General features: G+C 41.1%; 1 protein-coding gene across 2 annotated transcripts; it reads right to left on the bottom strand.

Annotated features, from left to right (window-relative positions):
• Positions 1 to 26,013, bottom strand: LOC131200524 (cytochrome P450 2J5-like). Of its 2 annotated transcripts, XM_058187390.1 has the most exons (10): positions 25,870 to 26,012; positions 25,305 to 25,721; positions 23,149 to 23,311; positions 17,345 to 17,494; positions 16,378 to 16,538; positions 11,784 to 11,960; positions 7,050 to 7,191; positions 5,043 to 5,230; positions 3,028 to 3,169; positions 1 to 726 (listed from the first exon to the last, which is right to left on the bottom strand). In XM_058187390.1, the coding sequence occupies exons 2-10, from the start codon at positions 25,473 to 25,475 to the stop codon at positions 542 to 544; spliced, it is 1,479 nt and encodes a 492-aa protein (XP_058043373.1). In that variant the 5' UTR covers positions 25,476 to 25,721; positions 25,870 to 26,012; the 3' UTR covers positions 1 to 541. The 2 variants fall into 2 exon arrangements, with proteins under 2 accessions (XP_058043373.1, XP_058043374.1); XM_058187391.1 differs by lacking the exon at positions 3,028 to 3,169 and having other exon boundaries at positions 25,870 to 26,013.
• Between the last annotated feature and the right edge of the window lie 89 nt (positions 26,014 to 26,102).

Raw genomic sequence — 26,102 nt, 5'->3', positions numbered from 1 at the left:
TAGAATAGAATAGAATAGAATAGAATAGAATAGAATAGAATAGAATAGAATAGAATAGAATAGAATAGAATAGAATAGAATAGAATTTTATTGGCCAAGTGTGATTGGACACACAAGGAATTTGTCTTGGTGCATCTGCTCTCAGTGTACATAAAAGAAAAGATACCTTCATCAAGGTACAACATTTACAACACAATTGATGGTCAATATATCAATATAAATCATAAGGATTGCCAGCAACAAGTTATAGTCATACAGTCATAAGTGGAAAGAGATTGGTGATGGGAACGATGAGAAGATTAATAGTAGTGCAGATTCAGTAAATAGTCTGACAGTGTTGATGGAATTATTTGTTTAGCAGAGTGATGGCCTTCGGGGAAAAACTGTTCTTGTGTCTAGTTGTTCTGGTGTGCAGTGCTCTATAGCGTCGTTTTGAGGGTAGGAGTTGAAACAGTTTATGTCCAGGATGCAAGTGATCTGCAAATATTTTCACGCAAATATGCAAATAAATCTGCAAATATTTTATGGTGTTTTTAAAAGTTTACGCCTGTGTGGGAATAGCACACAATTTGTAAGGGTGGGGATGCGTTGATATCTCTGCAACAGGGGTTTCGTTGAGTTTTTTCACTCCTTCAGGCAACCGGAAGCTGAAGGCCCTCAACAAGCTGGTCAGAAGGATGAAGATCTCAGTTCTTGCCAGCTGCTGTCCCACACAGACACGTAGACCTGTAGAGGAGACAAAGCATGGATGAAGCAGATAACAAACCAGAGTGTACCCCATCAACAAGGAAATCTGAAACATCTGGTAATAGCCAAAACAGATTTCCATGCCGAATCCTAGTGTCTTCCAGCAGATTCCATTCTTAGTGACGTTATAACAATAACAATAACAACAACCGAGTTGGAAGGGACCTTGGAGGCCTTCTAGTCCAACCCCCTGGCCAGGCAGGAAGCCCTACACCATCTCAGACAGATAGTTATCCAACATTTTCTTAAAAATTTCCAATGTTGGAGCATTCACAACTTCTCCCGTGTTTTCTCCCATTTAACTCTGTTGACACCTATCAGAGGGATGACTTTAACTCGGGTCCAGTGGTGGGTTGCTACCGGTTCTCCCCAGTTCGGGAAAGCTGTTAATGTAGTTGTTGATGTGAGAGTGAACCGGTGCGCTCCGACCATCAGCTGGGCCCTCCCACCCACCTCTGTGCTATATGTATCTTTATTCCTTCGTTTTTAGCCCAGCTCAAAGTCACAGCAGAACAGCTGTTCCAGAGATTCAATGCGCGTGTGCAAAGAGAACCGGTGATAACACCAGTTGGAACCCCCACCACTGCTCAGGTCGTACTAGACAGCAGACCATTTCAAATTGTTTCCTGATTGCTTATTTGTACACTATGATTATCATTAAGTGTTGTATCATTAAGTGTTAAATTTGTACCCTATGACCATCATTAAGTGTTGTAAGTGTTGTACCTTGATGAAGGTATCTTTTCTTTTCTTTTATGTACACTGAGACCATATGCACCAAGACAAATTCCTTGTGTGTCCAATCACACTTGGCCAATAAAGAATAACAACAACAACAACAACAACAACAGAGTTGGAAGGGACCTTGGGGGTCTTCTAGTCCAACCCCCTGCCCAGGCAGGAAACCCTACACCATTTCAGACAAATGGTTATCCAACATTTTCTTTAAAATTTCCAGTGTTGGAGCATTTACAACATTCTATTCTATTCTATTCTATTCTATTCTATTCTATTCTATTCTATTCTATTCTATTCTATTCTATTCTATTCTAAAGGCAAAGCTATGCATCCATGAAAAAACTGATCAGGCATATTTTTCCAGGGAGTAGCCTACAAAAGGGAAGTCACTTTCTCACCTTCTGTTCAATAACTTATTTTACACTGCATCAGACTACAACTGGAGTAGTGGGAGGAGTTATGGACATAATCTATAGGAATTCCCTTTTCACTGATCACAGGCCTATTCTTGTTATTCTTTGCTTGCTCCACCTGGCTATCTGGACAATTGTGAGAATAATAGTTAATAATAATAAAAGTCTGCAAGGCAGCTTTTCTTCCTGTCCTCCTCAGAGTAATTGAACTGCATTTTTTATTTATTTATTTATTTATTGGCCAGGGACTTAAATACTCATGCTCATCTTGTCAGTTCAGGAATGGTCCAGGATGTCACATTTGCCATGGATCTTCCCCAACTACAAGAAGAAGTTAGGATTCCGTGATTTCCTATTCAGAGCATGATAGAATAGAATAGAATAGAATAGAATAGAATAGAATAGAATAGAATAGAATAGAATAGAATAGAATAGAATAGAATAGAATAGAATTTTTAATTGGCCAAGTGTGATTGGACACACAAGGAATATGTCTTGGTGCATATGCTCTCAGTGTACATAAAAAAATAGAATACAATAGAAAAGAATAGAATAGAATAGAATGGGATGGGATGGGATGGGATGGGAGAGAAGAGAAGAGAAGAGAAGAGAAGAGAAGAGAAGAGAAGAGAAGAGAAGAGAAGAGAAGAGAAGAGAAGAGAAGAGAAGAGAAGAGAAGAGAAGAGAAGAGAAGAGAAGAGAAGAGAATTTTTTATTGGCCAAGTGTGATTGGACACACAAGGAATATGTCTTGGTGCATATGCTCCATTGTACATAAAAGGTACAACACTTATAACACTTAATGAGAGTCATAGGGTACAAATAAGCAATCAGGAAACAATCATGTTTGATCCAGATTATTTTCAAAACAATCATTTATTTCTTTTTAAAATTTAACCAGATTTCCCAACTGGTTGGAATTAAAATCAGGAGATTGACTTGTCTGCGGAGAGTCATCGGAATTTTTGAATTAAATCACCAATTTATCTCAATTGACCTCAGCACAACTCAGGTAATGTGGTGGCAGGAATCCGTAAGTTGTAAGCTGCCCAGAATCACTTGCTAATGAGATGCATGGAATATAAGTAAATGAAATAAGAAATGAGCCTCTTTGGGCTCAAGTATTTACCTATTCCAAAGGGCAGAAACTCTTCCCGTTCAATGAACTTCCCATTCTTATCTAAAAAGTGATTTGGGTTGAATTCTTCAGGTGTCTCCCATTTTTCAGGATCAAGAAGAACGGAGCGCAAGTCTGGGACAATAACGGTCCCCTGTTTGTTTGTTTTTTTAAAAAGAGATTAAACAGAACAGTTTCATAAAGGAAACAGGGAAAGTAGTTCAAACAGTATTGATAAAACCGTTGCTCATAGCTTGCCTTTACTGATACATGTTTGTTCATTTCTCAGAGCAGTTTCTGAGAGCAGTGGCTGCTCAACAGCTTAGCTTCCTTTCTCTTAACTGAAGTCACCTTGTTTCTTGAAGAAGGGGACAAAGAAGCATGGGTATTGTTGTGCCTCGCCCGCCCCCCTCTCCGCAGCCGGGCCCCTCTCATCTCCTGTTATCTCAGCCAGGGACTGATAGTGCAGACGAACGGCCTGGCATGCCTCCAGCCCCCAGTCCTGGCACCATGCCCGGACAGACCGAGCAAGACGAATGGCCTGCCATGCCTCCAGCCCCCAGTCCTGTCACCATGCCCGGACAGACCGAGCAAATAAACCCCTCCCCCACAGCATGTGAACATGAGGAGCCTGAAGCCAGTCACGAGCTGGAATTGCTGGCAGCTGGAGGGTGGATGGATCCACGCTTCCGGAGAATGGAGAGGCGACGTCAGCAAAAGGAAGGGAGGGGCAGGCCTGGATAAGTGCTGAGTCATGGAGCTACACCCCATGGCCTATATAAAGGATCTGCTTTCTGGCATTCTTTGAGTCAGGCAAAGTCTAATTTGGATTGCTGAAGTCACATCTTGGACTCCTGCCTGCCCTGAGAACTCTGACAGAACTTTGGCAAAGCTGCAGAGGCTTTGTGGCCACGCTTGATACAGACTTCCCCGACCCGGCCATCAGAGGAGGAGTGGGACACGACAGGTATAGATCAGCGGTCACCAACTGGTGGTCCGTGGACCACTGGTAGTCCGTGAGAAAATTTTGGTGGTCCCCAGAAAAACGATTTGTATTTTTTATATTGCACTAAATTAGAGGTCCTCAAACTACAGCCCCTGGGCTGGATATACATGCAATGAACGTTTGTGTTGCTGCAGAGTCTCCCCCTTCGGGGTCCTTTTGTTACGGTCAGAAGGGGGCAGTTATTCTGACTTGGAGTCTGCTTCAGCCTCCTGGTGCAGGGCTTTGGGTGGAGGGAAGTGCTGTTGGTGGCAAAGAGCCGGAGGACCTTGTTCCGGTGGGACTGCATCATGGCCTGGAACTGACTGACCATTTCAGCCCACTGAGCCTCCAGGCGCTGGCACCTGGCCTTGCACTCCCACAGGTCTTCTCACTTCTTGGAAAGCCTATGCTCCTAGTCCTCAGTGAGGTGCTTCTGCTGAGCCTCCTTCTCGGTCAGATCCAATTTGAACTGAGCTCTTTTGCCAACTCTTTATTGTGGTGGCTGCTTAGCTCCAGCAACTGCTTCCTGTTGGGGTCCTAAGGAGCCCGGGTGGGCAGGTGAGGAGTGGCTGGGAGGCGAGGGGCGAGTAGAGACTGGAAAAGCACCCCTCGACGTGAGTGACATAGAGTTGGCAACGCCCACCCAGTCACATGACCACCTAACCACACCTACCCAGATGGTCATTAGGCAGATCATATTAGTGGTCCGCGGGATTTAATATTATGAATTTAGTGGTCCCTAAAGTCCGAAAGGTTTAGTGGACCCCTGGTATAGATGACTATCATTCTGATCTCAAGCTCAGCCCCTAAACTCTTTATCATCTTCCTAGGATAAAAATAAGTGCTTAAGGTTGTAATTTTGAAATCTGAGTGGTGTTTGGATTTAAACCCATCATTCGTCCCTCCAAAGTTTTTGCTTATTCTCGCTTATTCAGTTTTGCACGACTAATTGTCAGAGACCAGGACAGAGATCTGCCTAGTGCCTTATTCTCTTCTTCCTTCCATGTTGGTTACTGCAATGCAGCCTGAATACGTTTCTCACCTTTGGAATGTGATATCCCCTCATTGTCACATCCTTTGCGCTTTGCCTGGGAACCCCATATAGCAAGACATATTTTAAACGCTGCATTTCATGAATGACAGCGTTGGTATAGGGCAGCTTCTTCCGATCCTGATAGGATATTGACCCCGAGGAACCAAACACATCTTCAATCTCTTTCTGGACTTTCTCTAGGAAAACAATAATAGAAACAGAACCTTCATATTCAATATTGTATTGTTGTTTTTTTCACTCCTTTGTTCATTTATTTATTCGTTTCCCAATTTTAATCCTCAGAAGTATCAATCAATCCTTTATTACGGTCACAGACCAGAGTTAAAAATTAAAACTTTTAAAACAATTAAACAGAACAAGACGAAATATTACATTGCTATGTATGGTGAGAACATCAAGAGATGGCCTAATTTTACCTTCTTATAGAATAAGTTAGCTACATTCAAAGAAACTGTCATACTGATCCAGTAGTAACACCTGTGCATAACAGAGATGAGAATCTCCCAGAATATATTACCAGGTAAGAAGTTAAAAAGGGCCTCTGGTGGCTCAGACTGCTAAGACAGTCTGTTATTAACAGCAGCTGCTTGCAATTACTGCAGGTTCTAGTCCCACCAGGCCCAAGGTTGGCTCAGCCTTCCATCCTTTATAAGGTAGGTAAAATGAGGACCCAGATTGTTGGGGGCAATAAGTTGACTTTGTATATAATATACAAATGGATGAAGACTATTGCTTGACATAGAGTAAGCCGCCCTGAGTCTTCGGAGAAGGGCGGGATATAAATGCAAAAAAAAAAAAAAAGAGTGCAGAATCCTTATAGACTAGAGGGAATAATATAACAGGGCCTGAACTGTATTTTCAGGGGCCCCTTGTCCACAGGGGTACGTCAACTCATAAACTATAAATATCAAGGTTGCTCCTGTCCAGTTATGTCTGACTCTAGGGGGCAGTGCTCACCTCCATTTCTTAGTCCAGGGAGCCAGCATTGTCTGAAGACATTTCCATGGTCATGCTCATGTGGCCAGCATGACTATACACCGAGGCTCCAGAATGCTTTTACCTTCCCACCAAAGTGGTATCTATTTATCTACTCTCCTTTGCTCTCTCTCGAACTGCTAGGTGGGCAGGAGCTGCAGCAAGTAACAGGAGCTCACCCTGTCCTACAGCGCTCGGGTCTCGAACCTGGAGTTTTTATGGAATAGTTCTAACCCTTATTGGTTTATCGTTATCCTATGTAAGAAAAGAGCTCAAAGCTGTGGGAAAGAACAGTTAATTCAGTAATATAGCTGGTCAGGGCTTTCAAGGCTATATGAATCTGGCTCATATTAATCTATGAATAATGTTTGTGGGAAAATACAATGTCATCTGTATACAACAAATTTGTAAAATGCCTTTTTGCTAACTTTGGAGGGTGACCTAATCCAGCGGTCTCCAACCTTGGCAACTTTAAGACTTGTGGACTGTGGGAGTTGAAGTCCACAAGTCTTAAAGTTGCCAAGATTGGAGACCCCTGATCTAATCAATTCAATTTTGCCCCAAGTGGATTTATATATACATTAAACAAAAGAAGACTAAAATACAACCCTGCCTCACTCCTCTCTGAGTTGGGATCCTGTTGGCATAGTGGCCTTGTATCCTGAAGTGAACTTTGGATCTCGAGTTCTTATAAAAATAATGCATTAGCAGTAATAACAGTCTATTAATAGCATCCCCAGTAATATTTTTAGGATGTAGAATAGTCTTTAGACTCTAAAGTGTACTCTACAGTATTTATTTCTTTTTTCTTTTTTTATTTATTTTATTTGTCAATCATATACAGTATAAGATAACAGGTAAAAGTATAAACATAATTTGGATACATGAAAAGAGTAAGTAAAAAAGAAATATTAGGACAGGGACGGTAGGCACGCAGGTGCTCTTATTCACGCCCCTTACAGATCTCTTAGAAATGGGGTGAGGTCTGGCCTTTGTTCCCAGAGCCCAGATTTTGCTCACCTTGGGTGTCGGGGTGATTTGTCAAGAGAAGCAGTGCCCACATCATAGTTGTAAAAGTTGTGTCTGTTCCAGCAGTAAAGAAATCGAAAATACACTGAACCAGGTTCTCTTCACTGTAGGTAGAGTCGGGGTCATTCCTGCTCTGATGTTTAAAACGGAAAATGAACATTACAATGAATTCTATGTAGCTTTCCTGTGGTTACTTTTGTTTCTGGGGGTTCTCCTAGACTCACAACTCCTGCTCGAACAGCAGGTGGCAGCCGTAGCTAGTAGAATCTTTGTGCAACTTCACGTGGTGCCTTTTCCTGGATCATGAAGCCCGTGCAGGCACTCATGTCTTGGTTGGATTATTTTATTTTATTTATTTATTAATCATACTTTTATACCGCACCATCTCCCGTAGGACTCAGGGCAGTTCACAGGCATATTAAAAGACAATATAATAAATAAGCATTAAAAACCCAATAGCTAATTCTTTTTTTCCCCAATATTGTCCAATCAGCAGCCTTGCTGCTGTTATTAAGTTCAAAATCAATTTAACCTCAGTCACTGTACAATCCGTTATAATTCCCTACAGGAAAAATTGCGGCAGGAAGTTTATCTTCTTCTTCAAGACATTTTGAATAATCCACCAAATTCTTATCCAAAAGGCCTTAATTTTCTTGCAAGTCCACCAAATATGAAAATATGTAGCGTCATCACAGTCACATCTCCAACTAAATATTATCATAGCCAAATCACTAAAAACGGTAAAAAACGGTTAAAAACCCCATTAAAATTTAGCTAAAACATTTTATTCTTAGGCTAGTCCAGCGCGCTGAAATAATAAAGTCTTCAATTCACATCTGAAGGTCCGGAGGTCGGGGAGTTGTCGTAATCCCGGAGGAAGCTCGTTCCACAGGGTTGGTGCCACCACAGAGAAGGCCCTCCCCCTGGGGGTCGCCAACCTACATTGTTTGGTCGACGGCACCCTATAGCATGTTATTGGAACATGCTCTACATGGGGCTACCCTTGAAGAGTATTTGGAAGCGATCACGGGTGTAGAATGCAGCAATGGTGAAATCTGAACCAATTAACTACCAGTTCGCTGGCTGGGCATGCACACTGTGTGCCAAATGCATGCTGTGCATGCGTATGCACAGTGCACGCCATGCATCAAATGCGAGGTATGCGTGAGCACAGTGCACGCCAAAAGGAGGCATGGGGTAAGTAGAACAGTGCATGGAGGGGGTGTGATCAGCTTTGGCGCGTGATTTTTTTTTTTACTTTTAAAAGCATTTTTTACAACATATTTGGCCGAATAGGTTGTCAAAAAAGGCTTTTAAAAATAAAAAAAAAGTCTCTGACGATCGCGCAGCTCAGCTGTGATCATCAGAGCCTCTTTTTTTACCTTTTAAAAGCAATTTTTTTACAATCTATTCGGCCAAATAGGTTGTAAAAAATGCTTTTAAAAGTAAAAAAAAAAGGCTCTGAAGATCAGGCAGCTCAGCTGGGATCGTCAGAACCTTTTTTTTTTTACCTTTTAAAAGCGTTTTTTAAAAGAAGCAGCAAGAGGGCAAGTGGACAACCAGCAGGCATTGGCGGGGAGGGATGGCAGGGATTTTTGCTACGGGTTCTCCAAACCACCTGCTGTCATTGCTACTGGATCGGCCAATGTGGTCCGAACCGGGAGCCTTTCACCCCTGGAATGCAGCGGTGTAGACAGTTCCTGAGACCACTCAGGTGGCCCCTGTAACACCACTGTTGTATGAGCCACGCTGATTGCCAGTTTGCTTCCAGGTCCAATTCAAGGTATTGGTTATTTTTCCATAAAGCCCTTTATGGCAGGGGTCCAAGGTATCTAAGGAGACAACACGCCCCAATGAGATTTCCCTATCCCACTCAATCCAGTAGAAGAAGCCCTCTTCAGATTTCATCTGCGAAAAACATTTCCAAGGGAAGAGCCTTTCCTGCTGTGGTCCCTGCCCCATGGAATATTTTCCCCCTGGAGGTGAGGTTGGTCTCCAGTCTTATGATCTCTTGAGAAAGCTAAAAATGTGGTTCTGTTATTTGGTCTAGGGCAGGGGTCTGCAAACTTGGCTCTTTTAAGACTTATAGACTTTTGGACTTGTGGCAAAGCTGGCTTAGGAACTCTGGGAGTTGAAGTCCACAAGTCTTAAAAGAGCCAAGTTTGCAGACCCCTGGTCTAGGGTCTTGTGACTGTAAAGAAACTAAGAACATATGCAAAGGTGAGCACAGTGCTAAACTGAGCACAAATTGATAAGTTACTTCTAACAAAATCATTCTGGGTCTTTTCCACAAAACATTGGAAAGTATTGTGTTGCTTGAAATAGATTCAGAAAAGGATTTGGTAAAGGATTGTATGATAAAATGGGCACAGAATATTCAGGAACCAATAATGTTGGAAACATGGGAGAATATCTGGGTTAGAAATGTTAAGTTTACACAAGGACAGAATCTAAGGGAAAATTTTTATAAGATGTTTTATAGATGGCACTTAGATCCCAAAAAATTATCATGTATGTACCCTGATATCCAAGCGAAATGTTGGAGATGTGACTGTGATGACGCCACATATTTTCATATTTGGTGGACTTGCAAGAAAATTAAGGCCTTTTGGATAAGAATTTGGTGGATTATTCAAAATGTCTTGAAGAAGAAGATAAACTTCCTGCCGCAATTTTTCCTGTAGGGAATTATAACGGATTGTACAGTGACTGAGGTTAAATTGATTTTGAACTTAATAACAGCAGCAAGGCTGCTGATTGGACAATATTGGGGGGAAAAAGAATTAGCTACAATAGAAGAATGGATATTGAAAGTTACTAACTTGGCTGAGATGGCTAAAATCTCAGCATTTTTGAAAGACAATACGCAGGAAAGATATTTAATTGAATGGAAAAAATGGATTGATTATTTACAAAACAGATATCAGATTAAGAGATATCAGACTGCCTTTGAATAATTAGGATGTATTATTTTAGAATGTAATGGTGGAAGTTAGGAAATGAAAAGACTCGGATGAGGTTAATTGGATTAGAAGGGAAAATTTTACTCTATATTTGGTTCATGTATAACAATACCTTGTGATTGACCCGGGAAGCCGGGGGGGGGGTGAAGGGAGGAGGGAGGAGGGAAGGGGGTTTGGAGGGGGGGAGGGGGGAGAAAGGGGAAAAATATTTTTGTTTGTTAAAACTTTTTCAATTAAAAAAAAAACATTGGAAAGTATTACCTTTTTCCCCCCCTTGTTTTAAAATATTTTACATTTTTACTTATGGCCAAGGTTATGAAAGTATCCTTTTCTTTCCAATGGTGGGTTTCAAATTTTTTTACTACCAGTTCTGTGGGTGTGGCTTGGTGGGCGTGGAATTGCATGGTGGGTGTGGCATGGTGGACGTGGCAGGAGAAGGATACTGAAAAATATCCATTCCCTCCACAATCCAGGGGAAGGATACTATAAAATCCCCATTCCCACCCCACTCCAGGGGAAGGATACTGTAAAATCCCCATTTCCTCCCGATCAGCTGGGACTCAGGAGGCAGAGAATAGATGGGGGCGAGGCCAGTCAGAATTTTTACTACCGGTTCTCCGAACTACTCAAAATTTCTGCTACCAGTTCTCCAGAACTGGTCAGAACCTGCTGAAACCTACCTCTGGTCCTTTCCCAATCTTTTCAGGGATTAGGTATGAATTAATCAAAATCCCTACCCTATTAATACTTTTTCCAGTGGTGAAATGTAAAATTTGATACTATCGGTTCTGTGGCCGTGGCTTGGTGGGGGGGTGTAATGTGACTAGGTGGGCATGGCCAACTTTTTTTTTTTACTTTTAAAAGCATTTAAAAGCATTTAAAAAGGCTTTTAAAGGCTCCAATGATGATCCGAGCTGAGTTGCCTGATTGTCAGAGGCTTTTGTTTTCTTTTAAAAGGTGTTTTTTTTGTCTTTAAAAGAAAAAAAAGGCTCTGACGATCAAGCAACTCAGCTGGGATCGTCAGAGCCTTTTAAAAGCATTTTTTCTACCAAAGGCTCTGACAATCAGGCAACTCAGCTGGGATCGTCAGAGCCTTTTAAAAGCATTTTTTCTACCAAAGGCTCTGACAATCAGGCAACTCAGCTGGGATCGTCAGAGCCTTTTAAAAGCATTTTTTCTACCAAAGGCTCTGACAATCAGGCAACTCAGCTGGGATCTTCAGAGCCTTTTAAAAGCATTTTTTACAACCTCTACAGCTAAAGAGGTTGTAGAAAAAAAAGCTTTTAAAAGGCTCTAACAATCCCAGCTGAGCCGCGCGATCATCAGAGGCTTTTTTTTTTACTTTTAAAAGCATTTTTTCGGCCGAAAAATGGGGGGGGCAGGGATTTTTGCTACCGGTTCTCTGAACTATCTGCCGCCATCGCTACTGGATCGGGTGATCCGGTCTGAACCTGGAGCATTTCACCCCAACTTTTTCCTTTATAATGGAACTTCTTTAGAAAAAGGAGTGGCAGGAAAACATGAGAGGCTAACAAACAGGAGCCATTGATTTCTGTTTTCACCCACCTTCCACATTTAACAAAAACAGAGGCACAATATAGTTCTCATTTCAAAGCATAGGATATATTCGCAATTGGAGCTGAATAGGAAAGAAAGAAAAATCCAAGATGAAGGAATACGTTATCAGTAGCTCTGCCTGTTTATTTACAGCAAGGGATGTAATAATTCCTTGCTCGTGTATTGAACCACTATAAATCCATACCTTCTCCATCTGAAGGAAATAGTAATCAATGAAATCTTGTGGCTCGTGCAGAGAGTGAGATTCCTTGTGTTTCTCTATTTCCAGCTTTGCAAACGCATGGATAATATCCACAGAAGCCAGGGTTTTCTTGTGAGGGCCTGGGAGGTACCTCATTAATTGTGGGAACAAATCATACAGCTAATAGAAAAAGAAGAGGACAAGTTATTGATTCCCTGCCATAACTGAAGCAGGGAAGGGTCAAACACATCATAAACACATCATAAACACATCATCGCAAAAAAGGCATTAAGAGTTGTTAACCTAATCTTACATAGCTTCTTCTCCAGAAACACTACACTACTAACCAGAGCTTATAAAACATTTGCTAGACCAATTCTTGAATACAGCTCGCCGGTCTGGAACCCACACCTCATTTCAGACATCAATACAATTGAACGTGTCCAGAAATATTTTACAAGAAGAGTTCTCCATTCCTCTGAATACAACAAAATACCTTATGCTACCAGACTTAAAATCTTTGGTTTAGAAAATTTAGAACTTCGCCACCTTCAACAGGACCTATGTTTAACTCATAGAATCATCTGTTGCAATGTCCTTCCAGTTGAGGATTACTTCAGCTTCAATCACAACAATACAAGAGCAAACAATAGATTTAAACTTAATGTTAACCGCTTTAATCTTGATTGCAGAAAATATGACTTCAGTAACAGAGTTATTAATGCTTGGAACACACTACCAGACTCTGTGATATCTACTCAAAATCCCCAAAGCTTTAACCAAAAACTGTCTACTGTTGACCTCACCCCATTCCTAAGAGGTCTTTAAGGGCATAAGAGCACAAACGTGCCTACTGTTCCTGTCCTACTGTTTCCTTTCATTATATCCAATTTATATAGTTATTACATACATACTCATATATATGCTTATAAATGCATATATATGCTTATATACTCATATATATTCTTATATAAGAAGGACTAGGGGAGACACGATAGCAGTGTTCCAATATCTCAGGGGTTGCCACAAAGAAGAGGGAGCCAAACTATTCTCCAATGCACCTGAGGGTAGAACAAGAAGCAATGGGTGGAAACTAATCAAGGAGAGAAGCAACTTAGAACTAAGGAGAAATTTCCTGACAGTTAGAACAATTAATCGGTGGAACAACTTGCCTGCAGAAGTTGTAAATGCTCCAACACTGGAAATTTTTAAGAAAATGTTGGATAGGCATTTGTCTGAAATGGTGTAGGGTTTCCTGCCTGGGCAGGGGGTTGGACTAGAAGGCCTCCAAGGTACCTTCCAACTCTGATATTATTATTATTATTATTATTTATTATTGTTATTGTTATTGTTATTGTTATTGTTGTTGTTGTTGTTGTTGTTGTTGTTGTTGTTGTTATTATTATTATTATTATTATTATTATTATTATTATTATTATTATTATTATATAGTTACTTCATGCTTATGCTTATATACACTGTTGTGACAAAATAAATAAAATAAAACAAATAAAATAAAAAATAAGTCCCTGCATGCCCACAAGAGAATGCCTTGAATGCCTTTCTTTACTCCCGCAAATTTCCCTGGGCCTTTAGTAGCTCAGATTCTTGTAGAGAGCTTGCGATAAAACTTTACACTCATTTGAATTGCCTGGCTGTCCTGATTTCCTTGCCACTTGATAGCAGAATACCGATGGCTTATGGGCTCAAGCTGTTGGAAGTTCAAGATGGATATTACAAGCTATTAGACTGAAATAGTCAAGCTATAGATTCATGAGAAAGGGGACTATTTAATGCTACTCCCGAGACATTTTATTGGACAATTGTCCCAATGCAGACCCACACAGAGTTGCCTTTAGAATTTAGAATAGAATAGAGCTGGAAGGGACCTTGGAGGTCTTCTAGACCAGCCCCCTGCTGGTCTGTTTGCTTGTTTGTGTGAATGGAAAAGAAAGCCCTCCCACCAGTGGTAAAATTTAATTTTTTTACTGCCGGTTCTGTGGGCATGGCTTGGTGAGCGTGGCAGGGGAAGGATACTGCAAAATCTCCATTCCCACTCCACTCCAGGAGAAGGGTATGCGAAATTCCCATTCCCTCCCCACTCCTGGGGGAAGGATATTGCAAAATCTCCATTCCCAACCCACTCTGGGGCCAGCCAGAGGTGAAATTTGTCGGTTCTCTGAACTACTCCAAATTTCTGCTACTGGTTCTCTGAACTACTCAAAATTTCTACTACCGGTTCTCCGAACTACTCAAAATTTCCGCTACCAGTTCTCTAGAACCTGTTAGAACCTGCTGGATTTCACCCCTGCCTCCTACCCACCTGCTCACCCTCCCTCTCCCTCCTTTTCTCTCTCTCTTTCTCTGTCTCTCTCTCTCTCTGTACTTAGTGTATGCAGCCAAATGTTTAACCATTTTTCACATGAGATCACATGAAAAGATGCTAAAATATGGGTTGCACATTGGGACAGAGGTGACTGAACAATAGCACCCAATGAGGACCTACTGTATGACTTGCTCTACTTCAGGCTATAATGAGGTATTGAGAGGTATAACTGTCTGGTTCGGTTCTGCAACCCAACAAGAAAGACACAGACTTCAGAGGATAATTAGAACTGCAGAAAAAATAATTGCTACCAACCTGCCTTCCATTGAGGATCTGTATACTGCACGAATCAAGAAGAGGGCCGTGAAAATATTTACAGACCCCTCACATCCAGGACATAAACTGTTTCAGCTCCTACCCTCAAAAGGACGCTATAGAGCACTGCACAACAGAACAACTAGACACAAAAACAGTTTTTTCCCGAAGACCATCACTCTGCTAAACAAATAATTCCCTCAACACTGTCAAACTATTGACTAAATCTGCACTACTATTAATCATCATTCCCATCACCCATCTCTTTCCACTTATGACTGTATGACTGTAACTTTGTTGCTGGCAATCCTTATGAGTTATATTGATATATTGACCATCATTTGTGTTGTAAATGTTGTACCTTGATGAAGGTATCTTTTCTTTTATGTACACTGAGAGCATATGCACCAAGACAAATTCCTTGTGTGTCCAATCACACTTGGCCAATAAAAAATTCTATTCTATTCTATTCTATTCTATTCTATTCTATTCTATTCTATTCTATTCTATTCTATTCTATTCCACAAGGCTGTATTCTGGGCCTTACATTACTCTCTCTCTCTCTTTCTGAAATGACAAAAAAATTACGAGTGGCCCCAAGGATAAGAACACATCTTAGAGAACAGAAGAATCTTGAAAGGATCCATGCAAAAATCTTGCATACGAATAGGAAAAATCAAAGGAATATAAAAGCTTTATGGGAAATGTTATGTATGAAAAATATCTAGCTGTCTTGTTGGATCATTAGCTGACCATATGCCAGCAATGAGATGGAGCTCAACAATGACTTAAATCAAGATATTCATGACTCTTCCACAAAGGTATGTGTTATGGCCCAGGTGGTCACGGTTAAGAAAGCCTCCATAAAGTTCTTAATTTCTCTTGGGAAAGGTTAAACAAATGACCCTTCACCAAACAGTAAGTCTTCAAGGCTAGGACAAAACCAGAACAGTCTTCAAAGCAAGGCAAATGTCCAGGCTGAGGGAGTGTAATCTGAAAACAAACACTTGTTCCTGGCAAAAGCACGGCATCTCCCTAAATCCTATTCCCCAAGTGAGCCTTGTGAGGAAGGGCAGGACAACCTCCACCCGAGTAGTCAGGTCAGCCTGCGCTGACTCTGACTCCTCTCCATTCTCCAAGCTCAGGATGAGGCAGGGTGTTCTGTCCTCCTTCGCCTCCATCCAAGTGATGGCTTAATTAGCCGGCACTATCAGCTCTGGCAGCAGAATAGCCAGCGTCTGCCAAGAGCCTTCGTTATCTTCCATGACGCTGGTGAGTCACCCAGGAACAAACTTCAGCTCTTAGTCAATCAGTGGATTTGCCTGTTACAAAGAGACACAGCAGCTCTCGCTGCCTTTTATATCCTGTGGGGTGTGGCTCCATGACTCAGCACTTCCTAGGCCTGCCCCACCCCTGCTTCTGTTGTTCCCTCCTCTCCTGCCTATGAAACCTAGGGTCCAACCAAGCCTGATTGCCATCAGCTGGGTCTGAAGGCATGGCCTGGGGGGGGAAGAGTCAGGGGACGGAGGCCTCGTTATCTCTTCCACTTGGCCTGCCTCTGGCTCCTGGAGCTGAAACAGGGAAGCCGGTGCTCCCGAGGTAAGTCCTGACGGCCCTTCCCCCTCACTGTCCAAGTCACTTTCCGGCAGCAGGCTAATCCTAATCAGGCACAAGTCGACTAGGTGACCTTGAGCCAGTCTTTAGGAAGTGGCCAATGCTAAACCACTCCCAAAATCTTGACAAGAAATCTGTGGAAACTTGTCCAGGCTGTCACCAAGAGTCAAGACTCATTCGAGGATACACACACACACACACACACACACACACACACACACACACACATACACAAAAGAAGAAACTTTCGCTATGCCATCCATTTTAGGCTTCTAGGAAAATACTGGTGGTAACATAACTCGTTTCGGGGGCTTTATTTCCTTAGTAGAAAACATAACTCACCACATGAAAAGAGTTACCAATGAAATTCAAAATAATTTTAAGGGCTTGAACCAGCTTCTGGAAGTTTTCGTCTTCAAGATCAAACCGATGTCCAAAGCTCAAAGCACATATGACATTAGAAATTGCGTTTAGGATTGAAAATGAAGGGTCAAATGGCTGCCCTGCAATTAAAAGATATTTCACAATGAATTAGATAAAGGGGGAAGGAGCCCAAACTGAGTAATCAGTAATGAGAAGAAAACGAAACTTCAAAAGGATCCCATCTAACTTATCAGGCAGTAAAAGCAAATTGCAGGAGATCGCCTTCGACAAGACCTAAGTTTAATTCATAGAATTATCTATTGTAATATCCTTCCTGTTAAAGACTACTTCAGCTTTAACTGCAATAATACAAGAGCAACCAACAGATTTAAACTTAATGTTAACCGCTTTAATCTAGATTGAAGAAAATATGACTTCTGTAACAGAATCATCAGTGCTTGGAATACTTTACCTGACTCTGTGGTCTCTTCCCATAATCCTAAAAGCTTTAACCAAAAACTTTCTACTATTGACCTCACCCCATTCCTAAGAGGACCATAAGGGGCGTGCATAAGAGCACAAATGTGCCTACCGTTCCTGTCCTATTGTTTTTCTTTTCTTCTTCCTATATATATATAGATGCTTATACCTCCTAATATTTACTCATATATATGTTTATATATTATAAAATCCTTTTATATGATGTTGTGACAAAATAAATAAATAAATAAAATAAATCTGTGCTTTCAAACTTGCAAGACTCTGTTACAATAAAGTAGAATTAGTTAATCTTGTCATATCCCTTGTCTAATCAATTTGGGAAGGAAGAGAAATGGGAAGTCTGTTTTAAAAAAAATAAGAAAATGCATCTATTTTTATTTAAAATACTCAAAATGGAAAAGAACTTGGCTGATGGGGATTTGAGTTACTACCCGAAATGACATACCTTCTGTTTGTCTAAAGATCTCCACCAAAGACTGAGCCACATCTTCTATCTGATGCTCAATGCTTTTCTTCCCCAGGCCCAGCTTCCGCAGAGAAGTGACGCCAATACGTCGCTGCTGTTTCCAGGTGTGGCCGTTGGAAAGAATAATTCCTGAAGGTATCAGCAGACAATGATAAATAATTCCGGATTACCTTTGTGTTAAAAAAACAGTGAGGTCCAGTTCTTGCCAAACATCTCTCTGAATTTCTGGTGGGAATACTAAACCCTTGTGACCTGTTTGCCATTTTTGTTTAATTCTGGGCATGTTATTTTTTCTTTACAAAATATCCATTTATTTTGGGATTCATATGAACACTAGGAGACATACGTGCTGTGGTGACCACAGGTGCATCGCTTGCCAACCTCTGTCATGTATGATGAACATCAAAACCTTCTAATTGTTCTTGCACAAGAACTTCTGTTATAGGCACCAGAGGCAGGATCTTCTCACAGATTGCAGAGTCCATCTGCACCTTCTTCCCACAACACCGAAACCAACCACCAAAATAGGCAAATGGCTTTTTTTTTATTCATCTGGTTTAATCTGCAATGTTTTCTACATGGGGCTCCCCTTGAGGTGCACCCAGAGACTTCAGTTGGTTCAGAATGCAGCCGCGCGGGTGATAGAGGGAGCCACTCGTGGCTCCCATATAACACCGATCCTGCGCAGGCTGCACTGGCTACCTGTGGTTTTCCAAGTGCACTTCAAGGTGCTGGTTACCACCTTTAAAGCGCTCCATGGCATAGGACCGGGATATCTTCGGGACCGCCTTCTGTTACCACATGCCTCCCACCGGCCGGTACGCTCTCATAGAGAGGGTCTTCTCAGGGTGCCGTCAGCCAAACAGTGTAGGCTGGTGACCCCCAGGGGGAGAGCCTTCTCTGTGGGGGCACCTACCCTCTGGAATGAGCTTCCCCCAGGACTTCAACAACTTCCTGACCTCCAGACCTTTCGCCGCGAGCTGAAGACGTATCTATTCTTCCGAGCAGGACTGGCTTAAATAGGGTTTTTAAATAAGGATTTTATTGGGGTTTATTTTATATTTTGTATTGTATTTTAAATTTTAGGCCATATTGAATAAGTTTTTTAAAGAGTGTTTTTATTGTAATATGTTGTATTATTTTATCTGCCTGTTCACCGCCCTGAGTCCTTCGGGAGAAGGGCGGTATAAAAATTAAATTATTATTATTATTATTATTATTATTATTATTATTATTATTATTATTATTATTATTATTATTAATCACGTTCCTATTGCATTTATGTGTCAAAGATTAATTAAAACAGTTTAAAATGCTTATTATGGGCCTTAGTTTCACTGGTCAGTTAACCCAACCAAAAAAACAACAACACCTTTGATGACCCAGGTTCAAGTCTCTACCCTCCCAAGCTTGTCAGGATCACAGTAAAATAAGTACATGCCACAGATATCTCAATAAATTTCAAGCCTGGGTTGGAAGAAATAACCATCTGGTTCAGTTCCAAACTGGGAGAAAGACACTTGGAAACATGGAGGGTGATTGGAAAGATGGTTTAATGATGAAGCAGAACTCCATGGGTTTGGCTGAAGTTTGGACTCTCTGAGATGATGTAATGAAGAGGCTTGTGTCCTGAAAGGACGCTGGGCAATCCCTATTGTGTCTTTCCTCCTGTTTTGGATCCCAGGTGAGGAGTAATCCCATTCTGCCTTTGTTCAGACCTGCAGGGAATTTATGCCTATGAATAGAGCTATCTCTCTCTTTATCTCTTAAGTGCTGACATCTGCTGTGGGGTATTAAGGAAGGTGGGGGCTGCTTTCTCCCTCTAAGAAAACATGTTTCTCCATTTCTCATCCAGGGAAATATATTCTTTCTTTTTACTATTACTCAAAATGTTTCATTCTTCTATGTAAGAATTGAATAGTCTTTGTGATTTCAGGACTATTCCCATGAAGATCGATAGGTTGGTGTGATTGCACGACCGCTTTAAGAAAGGATGCTGAATGGCTGCTTTCAGATTTATAATAAAGGTTTTAATAAATGCAAGAATATAATGACAACTATAGAACAACCTCTAAGGATGTTTTGGGGAATGAGGGTAAGATTACAGATTAAGAGAGGGAAGGAAAAAAATGAGTATTGAAAATTTAATAGGTTATTTTTCTTACTCTTTTTTGCTTTTTTTTTTGCTTTCTAAGAACATGCGAGGAATTTAAAATGTGTAGTGATAAAACTTCCACGGGAACAGTAACAAAAAAACCCCTCTCAACTTTAAGCTGGTTTTTGTTTTTGTTTTATTGAAATTGATGATATTGAAGCATATATTATTTAGAGGCAGAGGAAGTTGACAAGAGGGAATAGTCTTTGTGATTTCAGGGCTACTCCTAAATGAGATGGAAATGTCTATGTGATTGCAGGGCAGCTTTATGAAAAGGTTTTTAGATGGTCTGACCTCTGATTAAAAGTAATTTAGATGTGTTTAAATTTGTGGAATTTAAGAAGTTAATAGAAGAATTATTAATGAGGTTTTGGGGGATTTAAATTGGGGACTAGACTTCATTTAAACTTTAATGGTACGGAACACAATTTTTACTAGAGACGTGCAATAATTATTAATTTGAATGAAGGAGAAGGGAATATATTGTATAGAATACAATCCAGGATGAAATTTGAAATGTGTTTAAGGATATACCTGACTGACACTCTGTTCACAATGATGTTTTTTATTATTATGTTTATAAAAAATAAAAAAAATTGCAAAATTTTTTTTTATTCTTCTAGGAGAAGGGTGGGTGCTAATTTTCTATAATTGGTGCCATGTTACTAAGCCTTGTTATCATGAGAGAAAACTAAAAGAATTGGAAGGAAGATCCACTTACTATCAGTGAGCAATCATGTCGCCTTGCCCACTCTGAAGCAATGCAAGAGACTCCTGTCCCAAACGTGCTTTTTCAAGAGGCAACTGGACTTTCTGGAAACCAAGGAAGTCCAGTTGCCTCTTGAAAAAAAGCACCTTTGGGACAACCATGATCTGGACGATGCATACTGCAATTTATCCTTGCAATCCATTTGCAAGAATACTGCAGAATCCCCATTTTCTCCCGATCAGCTGGGACTCGGGAGGCAGGGAATAAATGGCCAGTCAGAATTTTTACCACCGGTTCTCCGAACAACTCAAAATTTCTGCTACCGGTTCTCCAGCACTGGTCAGAACCTGCTGAAACCCACCTCTTCTACAGGCCACCCAATCAAGCAGAAAAAATAGCTGTACTTTTTGCCAACTAACTAACAGATATGTGTAGGAAACACAGGGAAGGCAGCTGGGGAATGGGAGTGGTTGGCAGAGGAGCCGCTTTCGAGCCATTGATTTTTGCTGGGTGGAGAGTCTCCCCCTAGTTACACAGGCAGAGGTGCGCTTCCCATATCGGTACGTAGGAAGTTAGCATTCACCCCTCTCCTAGAAGAATGAAATATTTTAGAAAATATTAAAAAGGGCAGAATATTATATTTCCCTGGATGACAAATGGAGAAACCTGTTTTAAAGACAAAGCAGCTTCCTGCCTCCTCACACCTTTGTCAATGGGCCATTAAGGCTTCAACCAAGCTCACTCAATCCCCCCACCTTTGTCAATGGACCATCATCTGCAACACAATAGGACCCATCTAACAACAGAAACTCACCACATGGCAAGGCTCAAGCAAGCTTGAGAGGCAACCTACAAAGTTAGCTAAGACCCCGTAGACCACCTGGGAGTTTGACAACCAATCAGGGTACATTTCTTATGCAGGAACAGCAAACACCAAGGTGGGGCCCCACAGAGAGTATAAACTCAGGCACTCAGCATCTTCTTCTCCCCTTCATCTTCTCTTCTCCTTTCTTCTCTGGTTCTTCACCCAACACCTTGAAGCATGCAATCACCTTTTCTACTCAGGAACGCAAGCCACATGCTCCTGTTCAGGAACTCAAGCTATGTGATTCCTGTCCACCATTAAACCATCTTTCCAAGCAGTCTCCATGTTTCCAGTGTCTTTATCCCCATTTGAAACAGAACCCAGATGGACATTTCTTCCAACAGGTAGCCCCCCATGGGGGAAAAAACGTGGCTTGGGCTAGGCTGCCGGGCTAGCGGCAGAACCTCGCCACCCAGGATTGACCTGCTATGCCACCCAAACATGTGTATCTGCCGGCAGTGGATGGTGTTTACAAAATAAGAGGCTTTACCTCCCCTGGGCAATCGAGCAGCATCTTTCGGTGGTGTGCTTTTCCTCTTTCTTTCTTTCCTCCCCCCCACCCACCGGAGACTCCTGAATTCCCTCCCCAACCCGGCGTGGCCCATACAGGCACCACCCACATGAGTGATGTCGAGTTGGCCACGCCCACCCAGTCATGTGACTATCCAGCCACACCCACCCAGCCGGTGATTAGGGCAGAGAGCCGGTTGTTAAATTACTTATTTATTTATTTATTTATTTTGTCACACAGTATATATAAGCATAAGCATGAAATAATTATACAATATATAAGCATATATATGAGTATGAGCATGTAATAACTATATTAATTGGATACAATTAAAGGGAACTTTAGGACAGGAACGGTAGGCATGTTTGTGCTCTTATGCACGCCCCTTATAGACCTCTTAGGAATAGGGTGAAGTCAATGGTAGACAGTTTTTTGTTGAAGATTTTGGGATTTTGGGAAGACACCACAGAGTCAGGTAGTGTATTCCAAGCATTAACAACTCTGTTACTGAAGTCATATTTTCTGCAATCAAGATCGGAGCGGTTAACATTAAGCTTAAATCTATTGTGTGCTTGTGTCTTGTTGCAATTGAAGCTGAAGTAGTCTTCAATAGAAAGGACATTGTAATAGATGATTCTATGAGTTAAACTCAGGTCATGTCGAAGGCGGCGTAGTTCTAAATTTTCTAAACCCAGGATTTCAAGTCTGGTGGCATAAGGTATTTTGTTGTATTTGGAGGAGTGGAGAACTCTTCTTGTAAAATATTTCTGGACACGTTCAATTGTATTGATGTCAGAAATGTGGTATGGGTTCCAGACAGGCGAGCTGTATTCAAGAATTGGTCTAGCAAATGTTTTATATGCTCTGGTTAGTAGTGTAGTGTTTCTGGAGAAGAAGCTACGCAAGATCAGGTTTACAACTTTTAAGGCCTTTTCTGCAATGTAGTTGCAGTGGGCTTTGGCACTTAGATCATTTGATATGAAAACTCCAAGATCTTTAACAGGGTGGGGGTTATCAGTAAGGTAATGTCCATCAAGCTTGTACTTAGTGTTTACGTTCTTTTTTTCAATATGTAAGACTGGACTGGTTCTATAGAACCGGTCGTAAAACTGGCGGGAGGCTCTGCCCAGTGACCCAAACATCATCAAAACGCTTCTGCTCATGCACGGAAGCTTCTGCGCATGTGGGCAAGATTTGAACCAGTCGTAAAGGTAAGTAGAACCCACCCATGCACCACTACCTACAAGGTCGCTTCCAACTCTGTTAATCTATATCTCTATCTGTATCTGAAAACGGTAATGCCTAAATCAATATAGGAATGTAATATTCCAGACAGAAAGTTAGGGATAGGTATAATCTTTTGGTATAAAGTAGATTAAGCAATATTTCTTTTGCTTGTCTCATCCCAGTAAATCATTTTGTTTACTACATCTTGCTCTTTTTTTTCCTATGCTACGCATAATATTACGACAAATAGAAAGTTTCATAGTTAATAATAATAAATAATGTTTAATAAATAGCAATGACAATTATTTGCACTTACCCTTTCTTTTCCCAAAATCATTCATGAACGCAGTCTCTACTCGAACTGAGAATTCTTCTGGGAAATTGGTCATTCCTTCTTTCACAGCTTTGAACCCAGACAGCACTACCATCAGTTGTTGCCCATACCACAAGGAATAAATATTTCCATATCGTTTTACAGGCTATCAAGTGAATCAAAGATGAGACATGTTACGATCAAATACACGGATTATTCCCATTTAATACTATAGGCCAGGGGTCTCCAACCTTGTTCCCTTTAAGACTTGTGGACTTCAACTCTGGGAGTTGAAGTCCACAAGTCTTAAAGGGACCAAGGTTGGAGACCCCTGCTATAGGCCATCTACAGCTGTTCTTCAATCCTGAATTCTAAGATTTTTCACCATATGCAATTCTTTCTTTAGATAAAGATAAAGGTTCCCCTCACACATATGTGCTAGTTGTTCCTGACTCTAGGGGGCAGTGCCCATCTCCGTTTCAAAGCTGAAGAGCCAGCATTGTCCAAAGATGTCTCCATGGTCATGTGGCCGGCATAACTCAACGCCAAAGGCGCACGGAATGCTGTTCCCTTCCCACCAAAGGTGGTCCCTATTTTTCTACTTGCATTTTTTAGGTGCTTTCGAACTGCTAGGTTGGCAGAAGCTGTGACAAGGAACGGGCGCTCACCCCGTTACGCGGCACTAGGGATTCAAACCGCTGAACTGCCGACCTTTCGATTGACAAGCTCAGCGTCTTACCCTCTAAGCCACCGCGGCCCTCTGTTCTCTCTTTAGAATTCTTTTTTCTCTCTCTAAGATTCCTGCCAAGAATTTCTTTCTGATTTTCTGAATTATTTTTCTAAGAAATCACATCTTTTTATTTTTTTATAACTAACCAAGGAGAGAAGCAACTAGAAATTTCCTAACAGTGGGAACAATCAACCAGTGGAACAATTTGCCTCCAGAGGTTATGGGTGCTCCAACACAATAATGGAACCCAGGCGAAGAATATAATTTTCTTCCCTAGGCCAAATTCTAAGAGAACATGGAGCTGGAGAACATGCAGTGCGAGATGCAGTTAAATTAGACTTTACAAATACCAATATCTAGGTCATACTATATCACATACAAAGCAGATATAAGTGTCTGTTAGGAGAAAACTGTTCTATTCCTGTCTTCTGCACCTAGCTATATGAGTCATTATCTAATGTATCTAAAATAGAAATTGCTCTTCAGAACTCAAACCCAGAACATTTTTGAAATTATTATACATTTGCAGAATTAGCCATTTAGGCTATAAGGCCATTTAGGCTATAAGGTTCTACTTACTGTCCACCATAGGAACATAGAACAAAGCACTTTTAAAGTGCTTCATGGCATAGGACCGGGTTATCTACGGGACCGTTGCTGCTACCAATAGCCTCCCATCGACCCGTGCGCTCCCATAGGGAGGGTCTCCTCGGGGTGCCGTCAGTCAAACAATGTCGACTGGTGGCCCCCAGGGGGAGGGCCTTCTCTGTGGAGGCTCCTGCCCTCTGGAATGAGCTGCCTCCAGGGATATGTCAACTCCCTGACCTCCGGACCTTCTGACGCGAGTTGAAGACATTCTTATTTCATCGCGCAGGGTTGGCTTAATGTAATTTTAATATGGGTTTTATTATAGTTTTAGTCTATTCTCGGCCTAATTGAATTAGTTTTTTAAAATGTTTTTAATTTTTGTGGAATCTGTTTTTTATCTGGCTGGAAACTGAGTCCTTCGGCAGAAGGGCGGTATATAAATTGAATGAATGAATGAATGAATGAATGAATGAATGAATGAATGAATGAATGAATAAATAAATAAATAAATAAATAAATAAATAAATAAATAAATAAATAAATAAATAAATAAATCTTCAACCGAAGCATATCTAGCTTCATTTGAACAAAATGAAGGGAAACCCAACTCTTTCTCTCTCTCTCTCTCTCTCTGAAGAATTAGAATTAGTTCCATTTTATTGGTAAAATGGAATTAGAATCTGTCTTCTAAATATTCAGCTCCATTGTTTCACATTGTTCTCAGTGAAGCAGTTTAAGCAAGTCTTGCCTGAATATTGTGGCATGATAAATTATACCATAATTTTGGTATAAAGAAAACAATTGAGAATTATCTTGCATACTACTAGTTAGAATTAAATACCTTAAGGAAGTAATCTTCATGCAGCCAAAGCCCAAATGACAGGAAGGTCCCAATGAGTGGCAGAGCCAAAGGACCAGGAGGCAAATGTCTTCGGGACCAGAGTTGTTTCAGGAAGAAGAGAATCAACAGAACAAGCAGCAAAAAAATCAGAATTATTCCTATCACCATCATTGTTCTGCTAGTTCTTTTTCTTTAACGCTCGCTAGTAGATCTGGAGACGGTTGTATCCTTTCGCCTGGTGCTTTTTCCTCTTCCTCCTGTTTTACGTATTCATCGATGGGAACGAATTGGAAGGCATCTTTTGATTCTCTCTTTGATTGCCACTGGTATATTGCAAACGAGTTCTATTAATCCACATGAATGAGGTTCCCTCTGACCCTGCGTCACTCAAGTAATAAAGAGATGTCCAATAGATTCCTAAAACGATATTATGCCAGCATTATTTGGAAATCATGATGAAATCATAACAAACATCATGGTGCTTCATACATCCATGAAATATACAGAAAAAATCTTGTTGGGCCACAGAGATATTATCTAGTCCAGAATTATGCCTCGTACTTACCCTTGCAAGCCCAGTATCAGGACATTATCACGATACGATAAAAAAAAAACCTCACTCAACTTTGCTTAGAAATAAGGGAACGTCTTCACGAAGGCCTCATACTGAGCACAGTCTCTGGCACTGTGCAGCCATTTGCAACTAAAACAAGTATAACCACTATGTTAATCAGGAAGGGCTGTTGTACTGCATTCTGAAGTAGATGTTCTTGATAGAAAGGCATCCTAAATCCGAGC

The sequence above is a fragment of the Ahaetulla prasina genome, chromosome 6 (genome assembly GCF_028640845.1).
Source record: "Ahaetulla prasina isolate Xishuangbanna chromosome 6, ASM2864084v1, whole genome shotgun sequence".
NCBI classification, from domain to species: domain Eukaryota; kingdom Metazoa; phylum Chordata; class Lepidosauria; order Squamata; family Colubridae; genus Ahaetulla; species Ahaetulla prasina.
This window is presented reverse-complemented; position numbering and strand designations above follow the sequence as displayed.